Raw genomic sequence first — 27,009 nt, 5'->3', positions numbered from 1 at the left:
AGGTTTTCTATGTTGTTATGTTTAATTTTGCATTCGTGCCGTCAACTGCTTTAGCTTTAAGCTCTGAATTTACCTCAGCAAACCTCCTGAACCTTCTTCCCCTCCTCTCCACCTTAAAAATCAAGCCCTTTGGCCAAGAATTGTATATTAATACACAAATTATTTAATCCTCATAACAGGATAGTGAACTTTAAACTATGAGTGGCTGAGGGATAATAAATAAAATTTATACATACTCCCTGGAAGGCTGGGGGCTTCGTAATAATTAATTATTCAGTCGCGCTTCTGTGCCTTTTCTAAGTAGTCACCCGAATCTTTTTTTTTGTTTCCAACCCAAACCTGCGAATGGAGGTGAGGCGGCCGCCCTGTACTGGAGTTTGGGCAGAGCGGCCTCACACCGGGCTGAGCTCACCTGTGCTGGGAGCGGACAGGTGAGGCGAGCCGAGATGCGCCTGCGCGCATACGCGACCAGGAAGTGCTATGGCGTTCGGTGGTGAGCTGCTCGCCGGCCGCCGCACAATGGGTCGCGTTAAACCTTGGCTCGCCGCTCTTTTTGGCCTAACGCTGTGCGCTTTGGTTGAGGCAGGTAGGGAGAACGTGTTCGATCGGGCACCCGAAGATTTTTGTAGGAAATGGTGTGTGGCTCGGATCCTACTCCGAGACAAGTTGAGGCTCGGCGTGTTTATATGGGTGGTTTTCCAAATTCTCTCTCCCAACTCCAAGTTATAATTTATACATCTTTCGCTTGTTCGTATTTTAATTTGCAGCAGCCGCTATCGGTAATGAATATTATTTGATGGGAGTATTGTTGTGGGTATTATTTTCTAGTTCTGCGTCTTTTAATCGAGATATTATGTGTGTGTGTGTGTAGAAGGACTTAATTTCCTCAATCTCCAGCCAGTGAATATAATCGCGATGCTTCTTTTGAATTGTATTTCGAGTGAAACATTTCATTTGTTTTGGTTAAAAATTCAGCAATCTCTGCTGATGTAGCAGCCATTCTAACGTTAATTAATACCTGCAGTGCGCCTCCGGCTCTTTGCACTCTTGGGAGTGTACTACAGTTGCAATACGTTCACCAGATTTTTTTTGATGTAACTGGTGCATTGTTTTAAAATTAGACCTGTACCTGCCATGTCAGGGGACATTTGGAAGCATGCGGCTGGTCAGGCAGTACCCTTAGAGGGAAAGTTAATTTTTCAGATCACAACTTTCCAGTGGAATCAAGATGGAGTAGGCTACACCAGATTGCAGATGGTGGAATCTGGGTCAGCAAACAATTTGATGGGGATCTCAGTGGGTCAAACAGCATCTGTGGAAAAAAAGATGATTTCCTCCCCAAATGCCTTTTTTCCCCTCTCCCCTAGAAGCTGCTTGATTTGCTCCAGCAGATAGTTCGATAATCTGATGAAACCTCTTACTGAAACCTCATCCTTCCTTTCACTCCACACAGCTGCTGGAGAAATTGCAACATTTTCTGATTTTATCTCATTTCCAGCATCTGGAATTGCTTTTGCTTATCAATGATCAGAAGATAGATTCACCCATCTGGGAAGAGTTTCAGTATAGCATCCAGGTGTATGGCAAACTGCTTCTGTAGAAAACTTTGCCAAGAGCAATCATGGTCATAGGACCATGATCGCCCACGTCATACAACATGACACCTGATGATCATGATAGCATCCAGACTTTAAATGTTTTCACTTGCTCCACTAAAGACAGATGTTGCCTTTTTGAACACAGGAATTTCTGAATGCCGCTCAGACTGCTGCCTGTTTGAACGCAGAAATAGCTTCCTGAAGTCTTTAAAGATGTAGATTAGCTTTAATTGTCATGTGTACATCGAAACATACAGTGAAATGTGGTGTTACGACAAGCACCAGCACAGTAGGCAGCCACCAGCTCAACAAGTAGCACATACCATCTTTCTGACAGCAACATGGCATGGCTACAAATGACTAACCGGGAAATGTATCTCTTTGGAATGTGGCAGGGATCCCACATATTCATGGGGAGAACACAAACAGTGGCAGGAATTGAAGCCCAATCTTCCAATCACTGGCACTGTAAAGCATGAACGTTAACTGCTATATCACCATGCCATTATCTCAAAAGATAACTTTGTTATTGGTGTACACATGATTTTAGTTCAATTGCTTAATTTAAAGAAGTGCTCTAGATTAATCGTTTCTGCTTAGTCTAAATACAGATAGCTTGCGCTGCTGGTTATTCTTGAGACCCTCTGTGTTCTGCTGTCAAGCTTTTACTTCCGGTGATGAGGACTGGTTGCAATATACAAAGAGCTGCTTTTTAATCTCTGTAACACCCTTGGAGCAAGAAACAAAAGTTAACATTTCGGATCAATAGGCTCACCAAATCTCAGTTGTGTCCTGCTGGTTGGTTTTGAACACCATAACCTTCTGTTGATTTCTGTACTGCAATTAGTTGGGTATGGTTCATTCGGAGATTTAGATTGTTCCTGGGTTATCTGATGAATTGGACGTGGATCTGTTGCTGTTTAAGACTTTGTTATCTGTGAATACGCTGACACACCAGTCAGACCAGAAGGATTTGGGGAGTACAGAATGGCCTGAACTATGGACGCGAGTAAAGCAAAGGGAGGAAGGGTGTGTCTTGCAGTCAATTCTTGTTGGTGCTCCGACGTGGCGGTTGAACTTGTGTTCCCCCAACGAACGATGAAATGTAAAACATTTGATCTTATGGCCACATTGACCATCAGGCGCCCATGTTACACTAACATTCTGTTTACCATATTCAACTCTGTGGGCCGAATCAAAGGTGGTGATGAATCAGCATATAGGAGGGAGATTGAAAATTTGCCTGAGTGGTGTCACAACAACATCCTCTCACTTGTTGTAGTTTGTCACTTTATATTGGAAGACCTAGCTGGACAGTACCAACAACACCTTGTGAGGAGGAACACGGAGGACCTTGTATGCAGGAACGCAGGAGCAAGTCACACCTTGAATGAATCTTTCTTGACGTGGTGGTGGTCCTTCCCGAAATCCAGCACTATTCCTCCATCAGGATTCCAGTTGACTGCAACATCACAATAATCCTCAACTAATTCAAAATTCAAGCTCAAAATAAATTTGTTGTCTATATGTATATAAATTTCACTATATACAACCCTAAGATTAGTTTTCTTGCAGGCATACTCAGTAAATCCCCAGGAATATAATAGAATCAATGAAAGACCATGCCCAACAGGACAGACAAACAACCAATGTGCAAAAGATAGCAAACTGTGCAAATACAAATAGAGGGGGGAAAAAGCAATAAATATCGAGGACGTGAGATGAAAAGTCCTTGAAATTGAGTCCTTTGGTTGGGGGAAACAGTTCAGTGGGCAATTGAAATTGAGTGAGGTTATCCCCTTTGGTTCAAGAGCTTGATGGCTGAAGGGCAATATGTGTTCCTGAACCTGGTGGTGTGGATCCTGAGGCTCCTGTATCTCCTTCTTGATGGCAGCCGTGAGAAAGGAGCACCACCTGGGTGGTGGGGGTCCCAGATGATGTATGCTGTTTTCCTGCAACAGCACTCCATGTAAATATGCTCTACACTACACTCGAGACCTAGAAGGGTTATTGAACCACCTCTACCTTTCAACTGCTGGGCCCTCCATCCTCCTCCACCAAGTTGTCCATCTTGTTGGGACTGCTTATAGGAATTGTACCTGTGTTTTGGAAATCGTTTGTGTTTTAGAGATTAGTTGTAGTTTGGAAATTGCTTATCCAACAAAAATCCTCTGAGTTTTAAATGTATTTTAAGCTTTTTACCCAAGTTTAAACATGAGCCTCTAAAAAATATAATGAACTGTGTTTGAACTACTTTGGCTAGCTGGAAATATCCCATCCTTGGTGTGGGGGGAGGATAATGGGTATTGGCAGCTAAAATTACCATGGAGGAGAAACAGGATAGCGATCTAGTCTTTGAAGAGTAGGTGGCTGCAGTATAACCCTCCTTTAGTGAAGGTTCCTGAAGCCAGATATGTCAGATAAGGTTTAAGATCTTTCTTTGAGTTCTGAGCTCTACTTCCTTTACATTTTCATTGCTTAACTGAGTTGGGGAAATTATCCAACTGATATTTCTAAAGGCATGTTCTTTCATTTTCCCCTCCTGAATCTGTTGTGTATGCCTGAAAAGACTCATGATGAATAAATAGTCTTATTTCTGTTTTTTAATAAGCATATGGTAGGGAGGGGTAATACTGAGGATTTCTCTTAATCACGTACATCAGTTATGCATATGATATCTGTTAGGTTATGCACAGGGTAATATCAGAACTCTGATAAGATGAAATTTGTTAACTGTCTTCAATACAAAATTTTTTAAAGAAAAAATTTCAGTTATATTGAAAATAGGAACGAGAGAGAACAGGAAATGTAATGTAAAATCTGGGAAATTAAATACAGTGGCATTTAAGCATATAAAAATGTTCATCACTTAAAATGAGGAAGACATTGGAGGTCTGTTTCTATTTGTTTCCATCTGGCTACACTTTATAATGGACCATATAATGAATACATTTCCATGAATTTTTCTCAAATTTAATGTCCTTGGGGTGCAAATGTATTCAGTCCTGGTGAAAATTCCAAGAATTAATTTATGTTCATATTCTGCATTATCAGCCTTGACTTCTATTATTATAAAAACGATAACCTGTTGTCACATCACAAATAAATGCAGTAAAAATTCATGTCATTGGTAGAACTTGTAAACTTGCAAGGGAAATCCTCATTTATTAAATAGAAAATGCAGAAAAAATAGAAAATTCGAGGTGAATGTGGAAATGTTTTTATCAAACTGAATTTTGAATCCTGGAAAGAGCCAGCCAGTGTAAGGTGACCATTAATTTGCAAATGTTTTCTAACAAGCTGTTGAACCTGAACCCAAAGATCTATTGCAAATTAGTTGTAAAGCAAAGCTTTTAAAATAACATGAAATGGAGAATGTTAGGTTTGCAGCAGAAATATGTTTACTTTTTAAAGTTTAGCTGTTTCCCTTCGTCATCCAAATTATGCATAGCAGAATTTAAACATTAGAAAGTAAATTCTACTTGTGGTATTTGAAATCAAATGGATTCAATTCTCCTCCTTTGTTACTCTTGTACTTATACTTGAATGATATACAAAGTAATTCATTCCTATATATGACTCAGAAATTGCCCATGATAAGTTAAATTTATTAAAGAAATAAAATGCTTATCAACCTACATTCTCAGTTCACTATGAAATAATATTAAATGCTGTGTTTTTTCTTTGATTGAAAGTCCTTTTTGTTTGCATTTTCAGGCCGTGCTGAGCAGCCTGCCATTACAATTACTCCTGGAGAAAAGTTGCCAAATGGGACAATCTATGTTATCAAACATTCCGATGTTTCCTTCAACTGCTCAACAACGTCACAACAGAAGTCAAATATATCTTGGTCGTTTAGTCGGGATTCAATGCAACAAACTTGTAAAACAGTTGAGGGAACCTTTGCGGAATTTACACTTTCCAATGTGGGAAGTGACAAGCAAGGGAACTATACTTGCTCAACAAATTACAATGTTACCAAGGAAGTTCTTGTCTACTGTAAGTTTATATCTACTGAATTAACTTCTTCCACTGTTATAAGATTTCTTCCCTCCCCCCGCCCCCCCCCCAAGGGTATAGCAAATTGCAAGTTAAACACATTTTAAAATTTTAAATTGTTTATGCCTATGGGCCCCATTTTATTGTCTACCAAAATGGTGGGAATATAATCTTTAACCCGAGCTGTCAGCTTTCTCATGAGATACTAAACATATGTAAGACTTTCTCCTCTTTCTTTAGTGGACATAGAAAGAAATACAATGTCTATAAAAAGTATTCACTCCACTTGGAAGTTTTCAAGTTTTATTGTTTTGCAACATTGAATCACAGTGGATTTTATTTGGCTTTTTTGACACTAATCAACAGAAAAAAACACTTTTATGTCAAAATGAATATAGATCTCTACAAAGTGATCTAAATTAAAACACAAAATAATTGATTGCATAAGTATTCACCCCCCCCCGCCCCTTAATATGACACACCAAATCATCACAGGTGCAGCCAATTGGTTTGAGAAGTCATATAATTTGTTAATTGGAGATCTGTTTTTGGAGACCTGTATGCAGTCAAGGTGTTTCAATTGATTGTAGTAAAAATATACCTGTAACTGGAAGGTCCAGCTGCTGGTGAGTCAGTATCAAGGCGAAACCTACACCATGAAGACAAAAGAACACTCCAAGCAACTCCTCAAAAAGATTATTGAAAAGCAAAATTCAGGAGGTGGGTACAAGAAAATTTCCAAGGCACTATATATCCCTTGGAGTACAGCTAAGTCAATCATCAAGAAATGAGGAAAGAACATGGCATGGCTGTAAATCTCCCTAGAGTAGGCTATCCACAAAAACTGAGTGACCGTGCAAGAAGGGTACTAGTGAGGGAGGCAACAAAGAGACCTAAGAGAACTCTGGAGGAGTTACAAGCTTCAGTGGCTGAGGTGGGAGAGACTGCACAGACAACAACTGTTGCCCAGGTGCTTCACCAGTTGCAGCTTTATGGGCGAGTGGCAAAGAGAAAATCACTGTTGGAAAAAAAACTCGCATGAGACCTATCCACACAAGCTCAAGGCTGTAATTGGTGCATCCACTAAGTACTGACTTGAAGGGGGTGAATACTTGTGCAATCAATTATTCTGTGTTTTACATTTGTTATTAATTTAAATCACTTTGTACAGGTCTGTTTTCAATTTGATACAAAAGGGTCTTTTTCTGTTGATCAGTGTCAAAAAAGGCAAATTAAATCCACTGTGATTCAATGTTGTAAACCACTAAAACATGAAAACTTTCAAGGGAAGTGAATACTTTTTTTTATTTATTAAATTTTTAAGAGAATTACATAAAATGAATAGAATATTAGAATAGTGAAAAATTAATATTGGCCCTCCCCCCTTAGACCCCTATCTGAAAAAAAGAAAATAAAATAAAAGAAAAAAGATAGAAAGAAATACTTTTTATAGGCACTGTATAGCATCTTTCTGAAGAAGAGAGAAATTATCCTTCATGTCCTGCCTGATATCTATTCCTCAAACAAAACCAGAAAAGTAAAATTATATTAAAATACATACACTCAGTGGCCACTGTATTAAGTACCCATTGTTATTTGAGTTACTGGCACCTGCCATAGAAACATAGAAAATAGGTGTAGGAGTAGGCCATTCGGCCCTTTGAGCCTGCACTGCCATTCAGTATGATCATGGCTGATCATCCAACTCAGAACCCTGTCAGCTTAAACCATTCTCCTCTGCCCTCTGTCATTAACAAGGTGTTTTCATCCACGCACCTGCTGCTTACTGGACTTTTTTTTTGTTTTTCTCACCACTCTCTGTAAACTCTAGACAATGGTGTGTGTGAAAATCCCAGGGGATCAGTAGTTTCTGAGATACTCAAACCATCCCATCCGGCATTAACAATCATTCCATCATCAAAGTAACTTAGTAATTTTCCCCATTCCGCTGTTTGGTTCTGAACAACAATGAACCTCTTGGCCATGTCTCCATGCTTTTATGTATTGAGTTGCGGCCACGTGATTGGCTCATTAGATAATTGTATTAACATACAGGTGTACCTAATTAAGTGGCTGCTGGGTGTAGTTTTTATGGGAGTTTTCTAGGAATAAATTGGCACCTGCTTTTCCAACGGTGCAAATAAAAATACGTTTAGTTATACTGTGATACTGTTTGGATCAATCTGAAATTTAAATAATAGCAAGCGAGTATTTAACAGAGTGAAGTTATTCAGTTTTTGTTTGCTTAAATGTTGAAAGTTGTGAACTTCATCATTATAAAAAAATACAATAAAAAGAAAAGATGCAAGGACATTTGACTTTGGTTAGAATTTTGCATCCACATTGACTGTAATGTAGCTGATTTATTGTGGTTTGGATCTGGATCAGCAATCAGTGGAATAAGACTCAGAACTATAGTGATTCTCAACAAAGGCATGCAGGAGGACCCAGCAATTTTATAGGTTTATCAGTAAGTTCCCCAAGCTGTTTAACTACAGAGGTGACTGACAGTCGGATAAAACCTTTAAAAAAAATATGGGCTGGGGAGAAATCTAGCTCGAATGTGGACTATAGCTTTGGCAGGTCTGACCTTCAACATAGCTATTAAACATAATGCTAGGGCTAAATTATGATACGCTTGTATAACTGTGGTTGTATCCCCTTGAATTTAGTAGGTTGATGTAATCAAGGTGTTTAGAATGATAAGTTACTTTCAGAGGGCTAATATAATAAACCATTTCCTCTTGAGTGTAGAAATTCAATGTAAAATAATAATCTTAAAGTGAGTACAGTGAAGTCAGACTAATAGGAACACTTCGTGATCAGTACATTTTGCCCCAATTAGCCAAAATTTCATAAAAATAGTTAAAAAGGTATAATGAAGACAAGGTACAATTTAACTGAGTAATAAATCTTTGATTAAAAATAAAAATACAGAACTAATTAGAACATTACCAATGCTATCACAGTACTATAAAGCTGTGTATGGGCTCCTAATAGTTATCAACAGAGGAATTTCTCCAGTGTATGCTGCCATGTTCTTTTAATTGACTGTAAATGAACAAAATCAGTACAGATAATGGACTATCTTCAAACAATGCTTTTGATGATTGCATCCTCCTAATCTTCATTTTCATTATAACATTCAAGATGATTGTCAGTACCTTCAAATTCTTTGTAGTTCTTAACTTGTTGAAGTAGTGAAATCATTTCATTTTCACTCCTGGCCAAGTCTGGTATCTCCAAATCTGAATGCTTGAAACTGGATTACAGTTTCTGAATTGTCTTACTGCTTATTTCTCGTCTACTATCAGTGACATAAACCTCTACTTTTTGAATGCAAACGCATGCAACTGATGCAATTTAAAAGCTGATTGCTCTAAGCAAGGTGCAGTGTCTAACAGCTGCTCAAGTGCACTCACTGACGGTCGTTAGAAACTGCTTGACAACAGTCTCCTGTCAACTTCACCATTGATTTGATTGTTATGGTGGACTGGAAGACTCAATCTTAAATTGCAAGGAAATTATGTGAATCTTATCAAAGTCAAATCAGTACTCTCCACATTTCTGTCCAAGTTAACACAATTTAAGTGCAAATTGGAAGATTTGCTCCTGTACTGTACTGTTCTCAACCTCTTTCCACGATTTTCCTTTTATGATATTTCTTAGAACCCTGTCTATTGGAGGTTTAAGCCATCTGTGTTAATAAATCCTTAAGTAGTTCAGTAATTTTCTCTAATTGGAAAAGCTCCAATAAAGCACAGTGGGAATTATATTGAGTTAATGATGCTCCTTCAGCATATTGTTGTGCTTGTTACAGGTTGAGAACTAATGTACCTTGGTTATTCAGAGATTTTCAAAAAACAGAAGGAAAAAGTAGTTTTCTGTTCATGGATGCCTGTTCCTCACCAGCAGGATTTTAGCATGATGACATTTTGAATACGGATGTATCCTTATACAATCTTAAATTTCAGCAAAGGATAAAGCAATAAAGCCATTACTGGTTTTGGTCTTTTTATATAAGGGGCCTATGGTCAAGAAAAAATGAATGAACTGCAAATAAAATTCAATCATTTTCATAACAAAGTAAATTAAACTGGAAAATTAGTTTATTATTGTCATATATTCTGAGGTACAGTGAGAACCATGTCTCGCATACCATGTCTATAGATCAATTCATTACAACAGTGTATTGAGGTCGTATAAAGTAAAACAGTAACAGTGCGATTTTGTAGGTCTCCATGTTGTATGATACTTGTAAGAATGGCCGAGTTGTTATTCCAGAATGTAGCAGGATTTGGAATTTAGCTATTATATCTAAAAATATCGAGAAGCAAATTTAGGAAACAGATAACATCTAAAGCTGTTGAGATAATTGTTCAGAATAGAGAACTTGAGTGTTCTTGGGGAAAATATGATACTTGCTGAATACCTAATAACCTAGTTCTTGGAAGTCCTTATTCCATTCAGAAGCTAGAACACCATAACGAATTAATAATATGCCATTTTCATTTTTCAGATCCACCAGAGGGACCTCCTTTGTGTCATGCAGGATCCTCTGACCACAGCGTACATCTGCTTTGTTCTTGGACTGATGGATATCCCCATCCGACATTTGTTTGGTCAAATAAGACTTGGAAATACAAAGCCAGTGATCAAGTGCATGGTCAGCCAGGATTAAATGATAGCATGGTACTACAAATCAAAGGGTCAGATTTACATGATGGCCAAATATTTAAATGTGTGGGTCATCATATTGCATATGAACAAAAGATGGAACCATCGTGCTCATTAATTTTGAGTAAGTATGTGACAATTCTATCAGAGACTGCAAAGTGCAACAAGATGCTGCTTTTGTGCCACTTTCACTTTTTCTCCATAAGTTCATTTGTTTTGTAACAGCTCAAAGTTATAATAATTTTAAAGTTTTGACTAAGGCTCAAAAGATTATGGGGCTGATAAATGAGTGGTAAAGTATAGAACTACCAACTTTGAGGATAAACTCTTCTGCCTTTTGCTTTGGCAATGAAATGCACTTTATTGAAAAATGAACAGATTCTTTTCCATGAGCATGTAAAGCTGCTTTGTGTTTTACCACTTATTTCCTTGCTGTTTAAAGTCAAATTGAACCTAAGCGTCTGACGGTCAACGGGATTTTAAAATCCCTTATTATTAAGTTGAATAAAGTGCCTGATCTGTACATTAAGCAATCCGCTTAGTTTTAGACATTTATAGAAGTTGGCTATTTTAAGTATGGGCTCAGGAGAAACTGCTTTAAAGGTAAATCATATTTCTAAAATTCATTCTGTGTTTAACTGAGGTCGTATATCTAAAGTTGTAATTTCCTTTATGATGTACTGTATCTTGATACTCTGCTTTCACCACGGTAGAAAGAAAATTAATTTCAAAACCCTGTTTTATATGATATTGTGTGTGATATTGATGGTAGATAGCCTATATGATGTAGCATTAATTGGTGCAATCTGATATTAAGAGTAGATGCCTTTAATTAATAATTTACCTGGTACAGTATCTTCACTTTAATGTAGTCAATTCTATACACCATATACCATAAACACAAGAGGTCTTTCAGATGCTGAAAATCTTGAGCAACACACACAGTAGAGCTACTAGGACTTGATGTTTCAATCCCAATGATAAAGTTGGCACCCTCGATGTTGACAGTGGCTTGGAATGGTGACAAGGAGGGTAGCTACATCATCAGGGTCATCAGGTGGGCACCCTCCTTCTTTGACGTTTCGTTGATAAGCCCACGATGTCTCCAGAGGGCTCAACGGTGCTACCTGGCATCCCAGATATACCCCCCTCAGTTCCACACCCTTCTGTCTTCATCTTGCAGCCCAGTTGTTGTCTTTCCTTTTAATCCAAATCCAATTGCTGCTTTCCTCTGCTGCATTTGACAAGGACTTGATTGCTTGTTGGAGGGAGACACCCCTCCCCCCACCTTCTTCAATAGACTGGTCGTAGATGTAGCAACGAATCCCCTGCATCCCACTTCTACAGGGAAAATCTTGGTCCTCCAGCCTTTCTGAGCAGCTTCAGTTGCCAGTTCAGAGTACTTGGTCTTTTTCCTCTCATAAGCTTCTTCAACGCCATCTTCCCATGGTACTGTCAGTTCCACGACATATGCCAGCTGGAGGGACACAGCAAGTCTGACAGCATCCATGGAGGAGAATAAACATTCAACGATTTAGGCTGAGATAACTTGTATCCTACCACTTGACCTGACTTTACAAATCTTAGATTGTGTATGCGGCAAATTCATTGACCATATATTATTTTTATTAATAGTGAATAACAAGGACATGTTCAAACTAATGGTTTTCTGAGTCAGCTTAAATACCTATTTTAGTGTGAATACCTCCTTTAAGACAGCTCTAAATGTCATCTATTTGCTACCTTCAATGCCAGCAGAGTAACAGGCATTTGATGATGAAATGTCTTCCATGGTACTTCCTGAGAAAGACTAATGTCTTAGACAGTTTGCCTTTATGAAGGGGTGCTTTCAACAAATAAGACTGAGCTGTCCCAATATTCGAGGATTGTGCATTACACTCCACTCAGAACATATTTACAAGAATATGTATGCTTTAAGTGGTGGATCCAGATGGGTAATTAGAAAAAGAACAATTTTTAGCTCTTTCTTTCAAAGATATTGTTTGAAGTTTTGTACGTAGCTGTTACTTCAAATGTTAATGTAGGTGTGATTCATCAAATGTTACAGCAACAGTTTGTGCTACTTCATTCATGTCTTTGCTTCAGTGAGATTGTTGCAACTGATTTTCACAATCAAAATTGAATGTGCAATAATATGTAATTTTTCACCCTTCCTTTCACTTCCTCATTCTGCAATCACAACGATAAAACTATGTTGGTCTTTTACTATTTTGGTGTGAAAAAGATTACATTGAATATTGAATGATATTTTATTGAACGTAGATCTTGATACATTTCAGAGGTTCCACTTCCTGAATCAAAACCTCTTGTATATGGAATTGAGGGAAGTAATACAACACTCATCTGCCACTCTAAGGAAGGAAATCCTCTTCCGAAATTAACCTGGCTACGAAACGATGACGTGGAAATTTTCACTAATAGTAAATATATAGTCTTACAAGAGGCTGTTACTTCATTCCTAACAATACAACAGTCATCTAAAGCATTGGATGAAGGGAGATATGTTTGCAAGAGTGAAAATCCTCTGGGGATTAAAGAAGTGGAAATATGGGTCTCATTTAACAGTGAGTTGAATGTTTTCTTAAAAAAAAGCATTAGAAATTTTAAATCATTGTAAATCTTTTCTAAAGCATGGTAAAATGTCACCATCTTTCATTTGACAACTTTGTGTCTTTTTCTGTACAAACAGATAAAAACATTTCTGGATTGGTTGGAGCAATTGCTATCCTTGTACTTCTGATTATTGCTGCAGTTTGTGGAATTTTCCTCTATAAGAACAGGAACCTATTGAACACAAGTAAGTATTGGATGCAGCTTTTAAATTCATCAGCAGCTCTTAATATTGTGCATAAATAAACATTTCAATGTTGATAGTGTAATTTACATAACTAATATTTGATGAGATTTTCATCCAATTTCCAACTGAACTGTAAAATTCCGTGATAACGATCTATAAATTGGTGATTCCTCCAGGATTATTTTTAAAAATAATACTTTTTTTAAAAAATCAATTTTATGCTTCAAAGTTTCTTTTGCACTATGTATTTATGTATGACACTTCACTTGCAGAACACCTTCCTGTTCTACCATGCAATAGACAACCAGTTAATTAATTAATATGTGTATTTCAGAACATACCTATGTACTTATAGTTAATAATTTAAGTATTTACATTTAAATAAGCATTAAACCTTTGAATTTATCATGCAAAAGATCTTACATTGTTTTGTCACAGAGTAATTGTTGAGCTGGAAGCTTGTTTTTGTATTTAATTTAATAGAATTTCTATCTTTACACTTGAGGAACAGAAGTAAAACATGTATAATTTTAATCCTCTAGTGATGCTGTTTGGTAAGTAAGCTTCTCAGTTAGCACAGCAGGTGGACTTTTCCTAATAGAAAGTTTGTACTTGTGCTTTATAAGTTCATTGATGCTATTGTGCCTAACAGTGTGAAGTGAAATAATTATGTCAGCAGTTTAGGGCATTAAAGTATTTAAAGCATCATGCAGTAATATTCAATACAAAGACAAAGCACTTCAATTAAGTTATATTTTGTTAAACATGTTATCAATATGTAAAATAAGTTTAGTTGAATTATTACATTCACTTAAATCATTAGTATTTGTGAATTTAAAAAAATAAACTGTTGTGGCAGCAAGACTTCTTCTCCAGTTTAACAGTGATCTTTCTGGGGTCTTATTAATCTACAGTAAGAATTGCCATCACTGTGTGAGTTTAATTTGCTAAGTTTGTCAGCTCCGCTTTGCAACTGCTATTAGTATTTCGTCAGTCAAAGTATTTGGCAGAATAGCTTCTTATAAATCTCCCCTCCCTGTTTTGCAAAATCAAGTCCAGTTGAACCAGTGAAGAACAATAAAGGCTTAACAGTATTGCCAATTTTATTCAATACATAAAATCAATTAGAAAGTTTAAAGAAACAGTATCATCCAAGAATCTGTTGGAAGTTTTGCAATGATCTACTCTAGTGTTCTATTAAAATTACCAATTTTATTAGGAGTCTTCAGTAATTAATTTAACAGTCAACACAATGTTGCTGTGACTTCTCTCATGTGCATAGAAAGCAGTTCCTTTATTTCTACTAAGAACAAATTTTTGCACTTGTATCACAATGTTAGGCATTTCACTAGGTTGATTTATGAGCTATTGCTTCTACCTGGACAGTATTTATATCCTGGATATAAAAAAGTAAAATCACATAGTACAGTATTGATGTTTACAATTACTCTAATAAGATTGCTGCACGATGCATGGAATTGTCTTCAAAGATCAAAGTAAATTTATTATCGAAGTACGTATATGTCACTGTATACACTTTCTTATCAGCATACTCAATAAATCCTTAATAGAATAATAACCATAATAGAATCTATGAAAGACAACGCCATCTTGGGAGTTCAGCCAGTGTGCAAAGAACTGCAAATAGAAAAATAAATAAATAATAATATAAAAATAAATAAGCAATAAATATCAAGAATATGAGATAAAGAGTCCCTGAAAGTCCATAGGTTGTGCAGACATCTCAATATTAGGGCAAGTAAAGTTATCCCCTTTGGTTCAAGACCTTGATGGTCGAGGAGTAATAACTGTTCCAGAATCTGGTGGTGTGAGTCCTGAGGCCCCTGTCCCTCTTTCCTGATGGCAGCAGCAAGAAGAGAGCATGTTCTGGGTGGGGAGAGTCCCTGATGATGGATGCTACTTTCCTGCAATAACACTCTGTGTAGATGTGTTCAGTGGTGAGGTGGGTTTGCCCTTGATATTCTGGGATGTATCCATTACTTTTGAAGGATTTCCCATTCAAGAGCCTTGGTGATTCCATACCGGGCTGTGATGCAGCCGGTGAATATACTCTCCACACACGTCTATAGAAATTTGTCAGCATTTTAAATGTCATGTGCACCCTACACAAACTTCTAAGGAAGTAAAGATGCTGCCATGCTTTCTTTGTAATTGCATTTGTGTGCTGGATGTAAAACAGATCCTTCAACATAATAAAAGCAAAGTATTTAAAGTTGCTGACTTTCTTCACCTCTGATCCTCCAATGAGGATCATAGACCTCTTGCTTCCTCCCCCGAAGTCAATAATCAGCTCACATTGAGTAAGAGATTGTTGTTATGGTACCCCACAGCCAGATTTTCAATCTCCCTCCCTTATGCTGATTCGTCACCACCTTTGATTCAGTCTATGACAGTGGTGTCATCAGCAAACTTAAATATGGCATTGGAGTTGTGCTTAGCCACATAGCCGTAAGTGTAAAACAAGCAGAGCAGAGGGCCAGGGACACAGCCTTGTGGTTCGCCTGTGCTGATGGAGATCCTGGAGGAGATGTTGGTGCCAATCCAAACAGACTGAGGTCTGCAAGTGAGGAAATCTTGGACCCAATTGCACCAGGAGGTTTTGAGGCAAAAGTCTTGATGTTTATTGATCAGTTTTGTGGATATTGTGGATTATTGATATTTTAACCAACTCTGTCATCACTAAACCTACCAATTCACTTTTATTTTTATCTTTTTCCAGGAAGACATTTTTGGTAAGTAAAATATTTTAAAATCTATATAAATAACATTGCAACCTTGTTGGCTAAATCATTTGAGGGAGCTGAACCCTAGATGGAATAGCTATTTTTATTTCGCTTAGATCTACATTTCATTTGGCTACTAGTTATTTCAATGTGATATGTAAGTCCATTATGGCTTGAAATGAATAATCAAATGCACATAAAAGTGCATCATTAGGCAATCTGTTCCAGCTCCTTCACATGAACATATAAATAGAATTGGATAGGGTAGAATACTTTGTCTCAAAGAAAGGTTTTTAGAATGAATGTGTAAATTGACTGCTATCACTAGTTCATACTGTAAAGATTTTCCGGTCTAGTGTACACTTTAGATGGTCAGACTGGGATTAGATACTTGATTTTAGCATTTATTGACATTCAAGTAAGTGTGTGACAAAAAGCAATATTTTTAAATATGACAAACAGCAAGATTTAAAAATATTTCTGAAGAAAGGAAACATTTGCAAACTCAAGGACACTTCAGTGCAGAGCTGATGTATTTTCAGAAACAGAACAAGGGACTGAAATTAATCACTCAAAGGGAAAGTAAAGCAAGATATGCAAGAACAGTTTATTCAAGCTGTCATGACCAAGAATACCTCTGCACTGATTGTTAAAACTGGGTCATTGTCTTTCTGTACTTGAGCCATTAAGTGGTTGAGTGCAAAATTCCTTTGTGACTGTAGAACTTTGTGGTTTAAACTTCAATGTAATGTTAAGATTATTGAAAAAGGAGAAAAGTGGAGTGATAATGTGGTAATCTAATTACAATTTTTGCATTCATTGTTGCCACATCAGTTTGTTTAACACTTAAAACAGTTTTCTGTGAGTAATTTGCTTTGATCGCCATGTTTCCAAATTCGCAGGCAAACGGGTTCAAATGTTTTTACTCTGGTGGATTCGGAGGAAGACGACTATCTTGCAGATGAGGGTTCATCTGGAATAACCTCAGTTGTTAATCATCAACCTGTTCAGTCAATAAATGGTCATGCTTTTGTTGAAGGTAAGTAATCTTTGACCAGGATGATAGGGAAATGCATTCATTGAATATCTGTGTGTGTGTGGCATAACTAAATCACAATACTACTATCTGATCTTAATTTGGGTTGGAGTAATTAGAGGAATAAATCTAATATGAGCCTTGTTAGCATAAGATTTTTCTTTTTTCTTATCAGTCTTTCTGTTCCATGACCTTTCTAAGCTTAAGGGTTTGGTGAGGATCCATTGCTTTTCATCGTGATGTAAGTGTGATTGATGTGACTGAGGCGTTGTCAGTCAGTTCTGTCTGTTAAACCAGTGTTATATTGGAAGGTAACTGAAGCAGCCTGAGGGAACTTATTCCAAATTTTCCACATTCAGTAAATCTAGGATTTTCATTTGCGAATTTTGATCAGCACGTGTTGAGGAACCAAAGGATAATTCGCATTATTCTGTAATTAGGATCAAAAGGCCTTCTGGCTTTTTGGAAGGGAGAGAGAAGGGCCATTCACCTTGAGGTTATATTCTCCACATCCTCCGTAATTGCACAAAAGACAGCATTTCATACATCCTCAATTTTAGACATGAGGTGCGACAGTTCCAAAGTTCAAAGTGTCAATTGTCATTTCTTAACAAATCTGAAGTGAAGAAAGTGTGTGATCGGACACTTCGCAGATTAAATTCTTGGTGTGATCATAATGTGCCTTGGAGACCCCTTCTAGTCTGTTTCAAGCAGACTCACCTTTTGTTAATGATCACATCTCTATGGAAACCATTTATACTCAGCAGATATGTTCTTCCTAGCCACATTACATCTGATGACTGTCTGGATTCAACAGATCAGTTACCTCTTCCTGCACTTCTGCAGTGATTAATTATTTTGGGAAGATGTTATGACTCCTTTTTATTATCCCATTGCAACCATCCATCTCGGGAGAAATGGAACGTTCTGGTGTACCTTTCACTAGAGGTCCATCTGTGCCTATATCTCTTGCTCTGTCCGCTTTATTTTGAAGTCCATGTGCTCCAGGAAAACATGGCATATGGTGTTGACCCTGAGGATGTCAATTAATTCTTCAGTGATGCACTTGCCTGCCCGTGTGCTGATTCAGGCTCCTATTTAGACTGTGACCTCTGGTGAAAATGGGATTATTTTCCAAGAAACTTTTTTAGTCGGCTATGTGATCTACTAAGCCTACGCAAATCAGATCTGATGTTGGTGAAGCAGAAACATGCCCTTATTAGGTTACATTATGATAATCAAGTTGACTTTACCTTTTATTTCCATGTTTGGATGCCTAATTTTGATGTGAATGAAAACATTTCTTATGTGTAAATGCCTTCTTCCATTAGTCACCAATAATCTACAGTCTAGTTCTTCGGGGATCCCAATGGTTTATTTCAGTATCTGAACCCCATTTCCCATGCTCCCTGTAAACTTTATGGGTTTACTGGAAAATTTGTTGTACTACTGAGTTAACATTTTTTAAAAGAAAAAAGGTTCATTTAAAACTATGTTGAGGCATATATAGGAATTAGATCCAGTAGTCTGCCACAGCTATCAGTCAGACAACACTGAAGTCCTGAGGGTGCCAAATTTATTTCTTTAGAGACTAAGAACGGAACAGGCCCTTCCAGCCCTGGGAGCCGTGTCTCCAGAAACGGCCGATTTAACCCGAGCCTAATCACAGCACAACTTACCAAGTAACCTACTAACTGGTAAATCTCTGGACTGCAGGGTGGGGGGAAGAACCAGAGCACCCAGAGGAAACCCACGCATTCCACACGGGGAGGTACAGAGGATGTCAAAATTGAACTCTGAACTCCGACCTCCAGAGTTGCGAGCTGTACGCTGCCATAAATATCCAATTATTGGAGTTTTACACTATATCTGCATCTACTATATATAATCTGCATTTGAAATATGTCAAAAAATAAACTCCAGATTTATAGTTAGATTTATTAATAACGATATTTAGCGTAGATTTGTTTTGAGGCAGCAGTACAGTGCAATGACATAAAATCTATAAATTGCAAAAATAAATATTGCAGAAGATGAATAATGCTGCAGTATTCACTGGTTTGTGGACCATTCAGAAAACTTTTTTATTTTTTTATTTAGAGGTACAGCACAGTAGCAACCCCTCCCAATTACACCCATGTGACCAACTAACCTACTAACCCGTAAGTCTCTAGCACGTGGGAGGAAACCTACATGGTCACAGGAAGAACATACAAACTCCTTACAGGCAGCAGCAGAATTGAAACCAGGTTGCTCGCGCTCTGTAATAATGTTACGCTAAACCTCTTTGCTTCCTTGCCATCGCTGTTGGTGGATAGGAAGAAGGTGTTCCTAAAAGGTTGCGTGTGACTCCTCAGGCTCCTGTACCTCTCCCCTAGTGGTAATAATGAGAAGTAGGCGTGCCTTCTTGAAGTATTTTTCTTGATTGTTGCTGCCTTCTTGAGATACCACCTCTTGACCTTGACTTCATTGGTGGGGAAGGTTGAGCCATGATGGAGATGGCTGAATCTATAACCTTCTGCATCCTCTTGTGATCCTGTTCATTGGCATTTGTACCAGGCAGTGATGTAACCAGTCAGAATGATCTCCACCATAATATCAGAGAAATTTGTAAGAGCCTTCCATGACATACCAAATCTCTTCCAACTTCTAATGAAGTAGAGCAACGAGTATTCCTTCTTTGTGAATGCATTAATGTGTTGGGCCCAGGATGGATACACTGAGATGTTGACATCCAGGAACTTAAAGCTGCTCACCCTTTCACCCAATGAGGACTCGTGTTCTCCTGACTTCCCCTTTCTGAAGCCCACACTCATTTCCTTAGTCTTGCTGACACTGTGAGTTTGTTGCTGGTACATCAGTCAACCAGTTGATCCATCTCATTCCTGTAAGCCTCCCCACCACCATCTGAGATTCTGTCAAGAACGGTGTCATCGGCAATTTTATAGATGATGTTTGAGCTGTGCTTCTCCACAGTCCTGAGTGAAGAGAGAGTAGAGCAGTGGACTGAGCGTGTATCCTTGAAGTGTATTTGTGTTGATAGTCAACAAGAAGGAGATGTTATTACTGGTCCATATTGGAAAAAATAGTCTCCCAATGAGGAAGTAGAGGGTCCAGATGCAGAATGAATACAGAGGCCCAGGTTTTGAATCTGTTTATTGGTAGTGAGGAGATGATGCTGTTGAACAACAGTCTGTAATTGGTAAACAGCAGCCAGTCTGGTGTCTTCCAGTTGTATAGGTTCTTGAGCATAGTGGAGAGCTGGTGAGACTACATCCATTGTAGACGCTTTGTAGCAAAAGGTGAATTGCAGCAGGTCCAGGTTCTTGCTTAGGCAGGAGTTCACTCAGCCACGATCAATCTCCCAAAGCACTTCATTGCGCTAGATGTGAGAGCTACCTGGTGATAGTCATCGCGTCTGCTCACCCTGCTCTTCTTGGACGACTGAACGATTGCCAGCCTTTTGAAACAAGTGGGAACCTTAGATCACAGCAGAGAGAGGTTGAAGATGTCCTTGAATACTCCAGCCAGCACAGGTTTTCAGTACCCAGCCAGATACATTGCCGGGGCCCGATAACTTGCTAGGGTTCACTGTCTTGAAGAATGCTCAGATTTTGGCCTCTGAAGGATTGCCGCATGCTGTGGGGATTCACACAGATGTAATGTTATTCTCCCTTTCAAAGACTGAATAAAAAGCATTGAACGCATCAGAGAGTGGACCATTACTACCATTTATGCCTTTAGGTTTCGCCTTAAAGGAAGTAATGGCTTGCAAATCTTGCCCCAGCTGTCCTGCATCCAATTCTGTCTCCAGCTCCACTTAGAGCTGACTTCCCACTCTCACAATGGCCTTTTGTAGGTCACACCTGGACTAAATTGCTAGCCTTGAATACCACCGATCCAGCCCCCAGCAGACTGCAAATAACCTGATTTATCCGGGGTTGGGAAAACTCATTGTGTTCTCGAAGGCAAGCATTTGTTCATGCAGATCTTGTTAAAGTTGACTATGGCATATTCATTCAGATCTGAAAATGAATTGTTGAATATGGTGCAGTCCACTGATTCAAAGCAATCTTGTAAGTGCTCCTCCTCGTCCCTTGACCATACCCTTGCAATCTTCACCACTAGTGCTGCAGTCCTCAGACTCTGCCTGTATGCTGGCAGTAGAAGTAGACCCAGGTGGAGGACTTGCTAAAGTGTGGGCATGGGATGGCATGGTACATCTTGATAACATAACAGTAATCAAGTGTCTTGGCTCCTGTGCTCTTGTAGGTGACATATTGGTTGTATTTGCTGCCAGAAAGCAACAAACTTAACAACATATATCAATGATGATAAGTCTACTTTATTACCTAGCTGAAGTCTCCCACAATGGAAGTCTCCTGACTGCTGGTCACGGTACTCACCTCCTCCAGTGCCAAGCTGACATCTACCAGAGGTGGAATGGGCAGCTCTGTCAGAATTATGGCGGAGAGCTCCCTCAGCAGGTGGAATGGGTGACACTTATCTTGTCTTGTCCATACTGCACCAACCACTGCCACTGGGCTATAAATGTGCAAGAGCAGTGTGTGGTTAAGTGCCTTGCTCAAGGACACATTCGTTGCCTTGGCTGGGGCTCGAACTAACGAGCTTCAGATCGCCAGCCTAAAGCCTTAACCACTTGACTGTGAGATGCCCCAGGTCGGGGGAACAGGACCAAGACAGAACCGCCAAGTCCATGCACCATGTTGAATTAACTAGGAAATAAATGCCTTTTGCCCATTATTTCCCCCCTGCAGATATCATACATCCATAAGCCCATCCCTCTTTGAGCTTTAAATCCAATGCTCCGCAGTTCCCTTCTTTAATCTTTCTGGTTTGCTCTTCATCTGAAATCCAGCCATTGAGATGAGGTAGGGATTGACAGTCAGATATAGCCAATTGAGAGAGGGGTAGAAAAGACGGAGGCTGGTGGGTGATGAGTGGAAGAAGTTGAGAAAGAGGGGAAAACCAGTGGGAAGAAGGAGTTGGGGGTCAGGTTGAAGCAGGGGTAAAGGAAAGGTAGAAACAGAAACTGGAAGCTAATATGTGGAGCAAGTTAAGGGAGAGATGATGGGCAAATGGGGGCAGAAGAGGAAAGGATAGGGATTGTAGGCCAGGTGGAAACCTTGGTAGATAGATGTATGGTGATGGGAGAGAGAATGTAGGTGGATTGTTAGAAGTGGGAAGTAACACTGGAGGTCGTCTAAGAGAGAGTGACCAGTTAGTTCCTAGAGGACTGTGCTTTCAAGAATGCCTAAAGAGGTTCGGTCTGGAGTTTATTTGGAGTTGAGAAGAATGAGTGCTCATCTTATTGAAGTGTACACAATCCTTAGGGGGCATGGCAAGGTAGATTTGGAGATGTTTTAGATAGGGGGAGATTCAAATAAAGAACTTTAGTCTCACGGTAAGGAGCTGATCATTCAAAACATAGTATGTAGAGATTTCTTCTCACCACAGCTAGTGAATCTCCTCTGCCCCGCCAGCGAGTTGTGGGGGCAAACACTGTTTATAACATCGATAATGTTTTGAAAGAACAGGGAATTGAGGGTGTAGGGAACAGGCAAAGAAGAGAGCAGGGGCTTGGGTAGATCATCCATGATCTAGTGTGAGGAGCCATTTTGCTTAGTCCCGAATCTGCCTTCCTGTCTTTGACACTGGTGAAAACTGAACCATGATGGGGTGTTCACATAAACCCTCTTCCCCCCCCCCCCCCCCACCCCATCTCAGATGATGCCTGAGCCACTGAGCTCCTCCATTAGATTTTTTTTCCACCTCAATGTTCGGCAGATGTTTCCCCGTCTGGGGTATTCTGAATGAGAAGTCATGTCTTTCTTGGGTTATGGGGCAAGAAATTTTGGACTGAGGTGAGGTGAAATTTCTTCACTCAGGGTAGTCAGCCTGTAGAATTTACTATCTCATAGTGTGGTAGAACCAAATATATTTAAGCAGACAGATATCTAGATCAATAGGCTCCAAGCTGCATGGGGTGAGAGTGGGAATATGGTAATGAGTTGGAGGACCAGGCTGGCTCAAAGGACCAAATGACCAAATTGTGCTCTTATTTTTTTTTTAAGTTTCTTTGCAGCACCAGAGATGGGGACAACAGCGGAACCATAATGACAGGCAAAGCTTTGCTTTACATCTCTTAATTTTCTCCCCCCAGGTAACCAACAAAAAACTCATAATGACCAGCTTCCAAATGAAGGAAGAAACGAGAGTGACGCTTAAAGGTAGATCATTTATTTCTGGTGTAAAATGCTAGATCATTTCTGGTGATTGGTGTAGTCATTTAGTTTTATTTCCGCGAAATCTCTGAATGATGAACCAAGCCCAGAAAGGGCAGGACAGGCAACCAGAGGAGGATAAAAAAGTAAATGATTCATTTTGGTCATGCAAAATACTAAATACATAAACCTCAAGATTATTCTTATGTAAAATTTTCCTCCACTCCCTCCAATTTTTCTCAACTAAAACTGATTTATATTTTGGAGAGGATGCAATGGTCGGACATATTCTTTTCCTGCTTGGCTGGGGAGAATTATCGGACTCCTATTGCACCTGAGATTGAAACATAAGAGTTGTTTTTGCCTGCTTACTTTAAGCATGATAGGACCGGGATTTTGGAACCATCAGAGGAGTATTTTAAATGATTATCTTGTTACTCAGTAGCATAGTATTCTGTTAACCATTAACTGTAAATACAGTACAGTTTAGTTTAACACTTAGATTATCATTCATTAAGGTTGTAGTTCAGGCATTGTCTGTAGTTTCACGGTTTAATATTTATTTATGTTACATGTGTTAAAGGTAATGGCCATCTTCAGCCAGCGACTCTAATTATCTACCTTCACATTGAATCTCACTAATTCACAGGACCCTCCATCTTCATCCTGACATTCATCATTAACTCTGCCACATTAGTATTGTGACTACAAGAACCAGTCAACGGCTGGGTATTCTGGGGTGACTGGTTCGCCTTAAAGTTTTTCTGAAGGTTGGGTTTTCTGGGGTGACTGACTCATCTCGAAACCTTTCTCCTATACAAGGCACAACTTGGGAATATGGTAGCTTACTTTCCATGGTAGGCCCTCCCCCCACCCTTTAAGCCTACCCTTCATCTTTATTTAAAGTTGGTCCTATTTGCTCACATTTGGCCCATATCCCTCTCATCCCTCTCTTTCCCATCCATGTTCCTGTACAAGTGTACGAGTTGCTTCACTACTGGCCCACAAGGAATCCTCTGTCAGACTAAAAATGGCGATCATCTGTGAGAAAATTCTGGATTTCTGCTAAGTAATGAACTTAACACAGAACTGCTGGCTTTTTTCTTCAATCTGAGTGTTGTTTCAGGTTAACGGCAATAACATTTTTTCTAAAAAGAATCACTCCCCTGTCTGCACTGTTAATTCATTTGGTTGTTAATCTATTACAGAAAATAAAGAAACTTTTCTTTACCTGTGTGTCCTGTTTTCAGGAATCACTGTCTGAAACCAATGCTTTTCGATCTGTTAGTCAAAATGTGTCTCTCAGCATCTTGATGCTGAGTGATCTGTTGTTGCTCTCGATGTTCAGTGAACAAAACACATTTTGGGGCAAACTGCTGGAGAAATTCAGTTGGTCAGGCAGATTCTGTGCAGGGAAATGGACAGTCAACATTTCAGGTCAAGATCTTTAATCTGAACTGGCTGTGGCCTCTCCATGTCAACTAAACCAGTAAATAGAATTCCTATGACTAACTGAACATTACTAGCAATAAGAATAAGGTTGCCATTATTAAAGAATTAACTTTTTCCATTTTCTACTCTTAAGAGTTTTCTACATTAAAATGGAATATTCTTTCGTTACTTGTAATTGAATAATTATGTTGGCGCGTGGCCTAGTGGGCAAGGCATCAGACTAGTAACCTGAAGGTCACTGGTTCGAGCCTCAGCTGAGGCAGCGTGTTTGTGTCCTTGAGCAAGGCACTTAACAACACATTGCTCTGCGACGTCACTGGTGCCAAGCTGCATGGGTCCGAGTGCCCTTCCCTTGGACAACATCGGTGGCGTGGAGAGGGGAAGGCCTGCAGCTTGGGCAACTGCCGGTCTCCCATGCAACCCTGCCCAGGCCTGCACCCTGGAAACTCCAGGCGCAGATCCATGGCCTCTCGAGACCGACGGATGCCACCAAATTGAATAATTCAAGCACCTAAATTATAACCATAAACATTAGCATGGATCAAAGACAAATCGATCAAATTCTCTTTTGCCAATGGCTGGATTTTCTCTAATTAGTTAAGGGGGAAAAAATTGCATTTATTGAATTGCTTATCAGCCCATTTTGGTAAATGTTAATTTCTAATCTAAATATTATGCCTATTATTCAGAAATTAAACCATATCTAGTAGTTCCTTTTGTGAGCTGTCAGATACGCACTCTACTAAATGGTTCTTCTCAAATGTGCAAGGATAGAATTAATTTCTTTGGGATGTTGTAAATGTAATTGTTAGATTTGAATGGGTGGTTATTGTTCTCTGTTGGTGTTTTGGTATTTAATAATAGTGACCGAGAGACTATTTGCATTTCACTGACATATATTGAAATTTCTGATATCTGTACACTATTTTTGTTATGCAAATATTTTCTTGAGTATCTACTGAATAGACATAGATCCAATATAATTAGAATTATGGTTGCATATATAACCCTTTACTTGTTTTTTTTTACCAAATAATTCATTTCAATAAGAGTTCTTGTTGTCTCCGGTGTTGGCCCGAGCTGCCCTACTGGGCAGTGGTTACAGAGACTTTTGGGGAAGTGGATTCTTATTCAGAACCACTTTGTTTCTCAGAAGCATGGAAATAAGTTGCTTACTTTAGGTGACAATAATATGTATTATACAAGAAATGAGAATGTACTTGCTTTGTCTGATAGGCCAATATAAATGATCTCACATGAAAATGCTTGTGATTTCAGCCAACTTTGCTGTAACCAATGTAGTCTTCCCTTGGGCAGCTGCCAAATAATTAATGTTTGTTCTTTTTTTTAGGACCAGAGGAAATACGATTGCTTTGGTGCAATATTTTTTTGCGTAAATCTGTGGAGAAGTGTGCTGTGTTGGGGATTTCCAGTGAGCTATGATTGAGCCAATGTATTGTCTGGATACAATTAATTTAATGTTATTGTATAGCCCTTTTTTTTAGATACACTGAAACTGATGACACAAAAATGTTAGGAACTGCTTTTAAACACCAGAATATAGACTGCCACAAAAATTAATACAATTTATGCTCAGGATTTAAGTATGAAAAGTAGGTCTAGTGAGATTGCTGTATCTGTCTGGTAATAACCTTTTGGTTTGCAAATAATTTAGTTTAAAAGTGCCTTGTTTGTCGTGTTTTATAAAATAATGCTCTGTATTCAACTCTGAGTGTCTATTTGTAAACACTACAAAATATTTCTGAGCATTTTCAAAGAAGAATCTTTTTGTAAAATTGTACATTATAATTAAGTGTTAAAATGATTCTATTCATCTTGGTTTTGTTCAGTGATTGAATTATTTATGCAAATAGGAATCATTTTATATTAATACACAAAGACAAATATCGTGTTTATTTTAAGTGGTTTTACTATTTGTGTAGCTTAGCTGATGTCTTTTTTATAAACAAAACCTATATTATGTGCTAATGTTCTACACAATAAAAATTCCTTAAACAAAACAGCAGTTTTCATAAAAAGAAAAAATATATATATAATTTGTATTTATAAAGCTGATTTAACACGGAAGAAGCATTCCTCGGCAGTTTGGAAGTGTTGGTGGATCAGTCAAAAAGGGAGGTATTACAGGGTGAAAATAACCTTGGACAAATGAGTATATATTAAAGTGTTTTAAAGGACAGTAAGAAAGCAGAAGGACAGGTCGTTCAAGATTGGTGAATAGAAAAAGTTAGAAAACTTCAGGATCATGGTCGTTTTGGGGGTTTTGCTATTCCATGTACGGTGGGTGGCAGTGAGGCTGATACCTTTGGCTGATGCAGGTGAGGGAGGGGGACTGTGGGGTTCTAACGTTTTCCCTGTCATTCTTTCTTTGGGGTCTGTCTTCTGTTTTGTGGATATCTGCGGAGAGTAAGAATTTCAG

General features: G+C 38.7%; 1 protein-coding gene across 1 annotated transcript; it reads left to right on the top strand.

The window, feature by feature from the left end:
• The first annotated feature begins 464 nt into the window (after positions 1-464).
• vsig10 (V-set and immunoglobulin domain containing 10) lies at positions 465-26,619 on the top strand. The gene is made up of 9 exons (XM_073065468.1): positions 465-586; positions 5,316-5,597; positions 10,117-10,398; positions 12,575-12,859; positions 12,985-13,092; positions 15,833-15,845; positions 16,739-16,875; positions 23,057-23,123; positions 25,921-26,619. Exons 1-8 carry the CDS (start codon positions 481-483, stop codon positions 23,119-23,121), a joined length of 1,278 nt encoding a protein of 425 aa, XP_072921569.1. The 5' UTR covers positions 465-480; the 3' UTR covers positions 23,122-23,123; positions 25,921-26,619.
• The last annotated feature ends 390 nt before the right edge of the window (positions 26,620-27,009 follow it).

This window comes from Hemitrygon akajei, chromosome 14 (assembly GCF_048418815.1).
Source record: "Hemitrygon akajei chromosome 14, sHemAka1.3, whole genome shotgun sequence".
In the NCBI taxonomy this organism is placed as follows: domain Eukaryota; kingdom Metazoa; phylum Chordata; class Chondrichthyes; order Myliobatiformes; family Dasyatidae; genus Hemitrygon; species Hemitrygon akajei.
The sequence above is the reverse complement of the archived record's forward strand: the minus strand, read 5'-3'. Positions and strand labels throughout refer to the sequence as shown.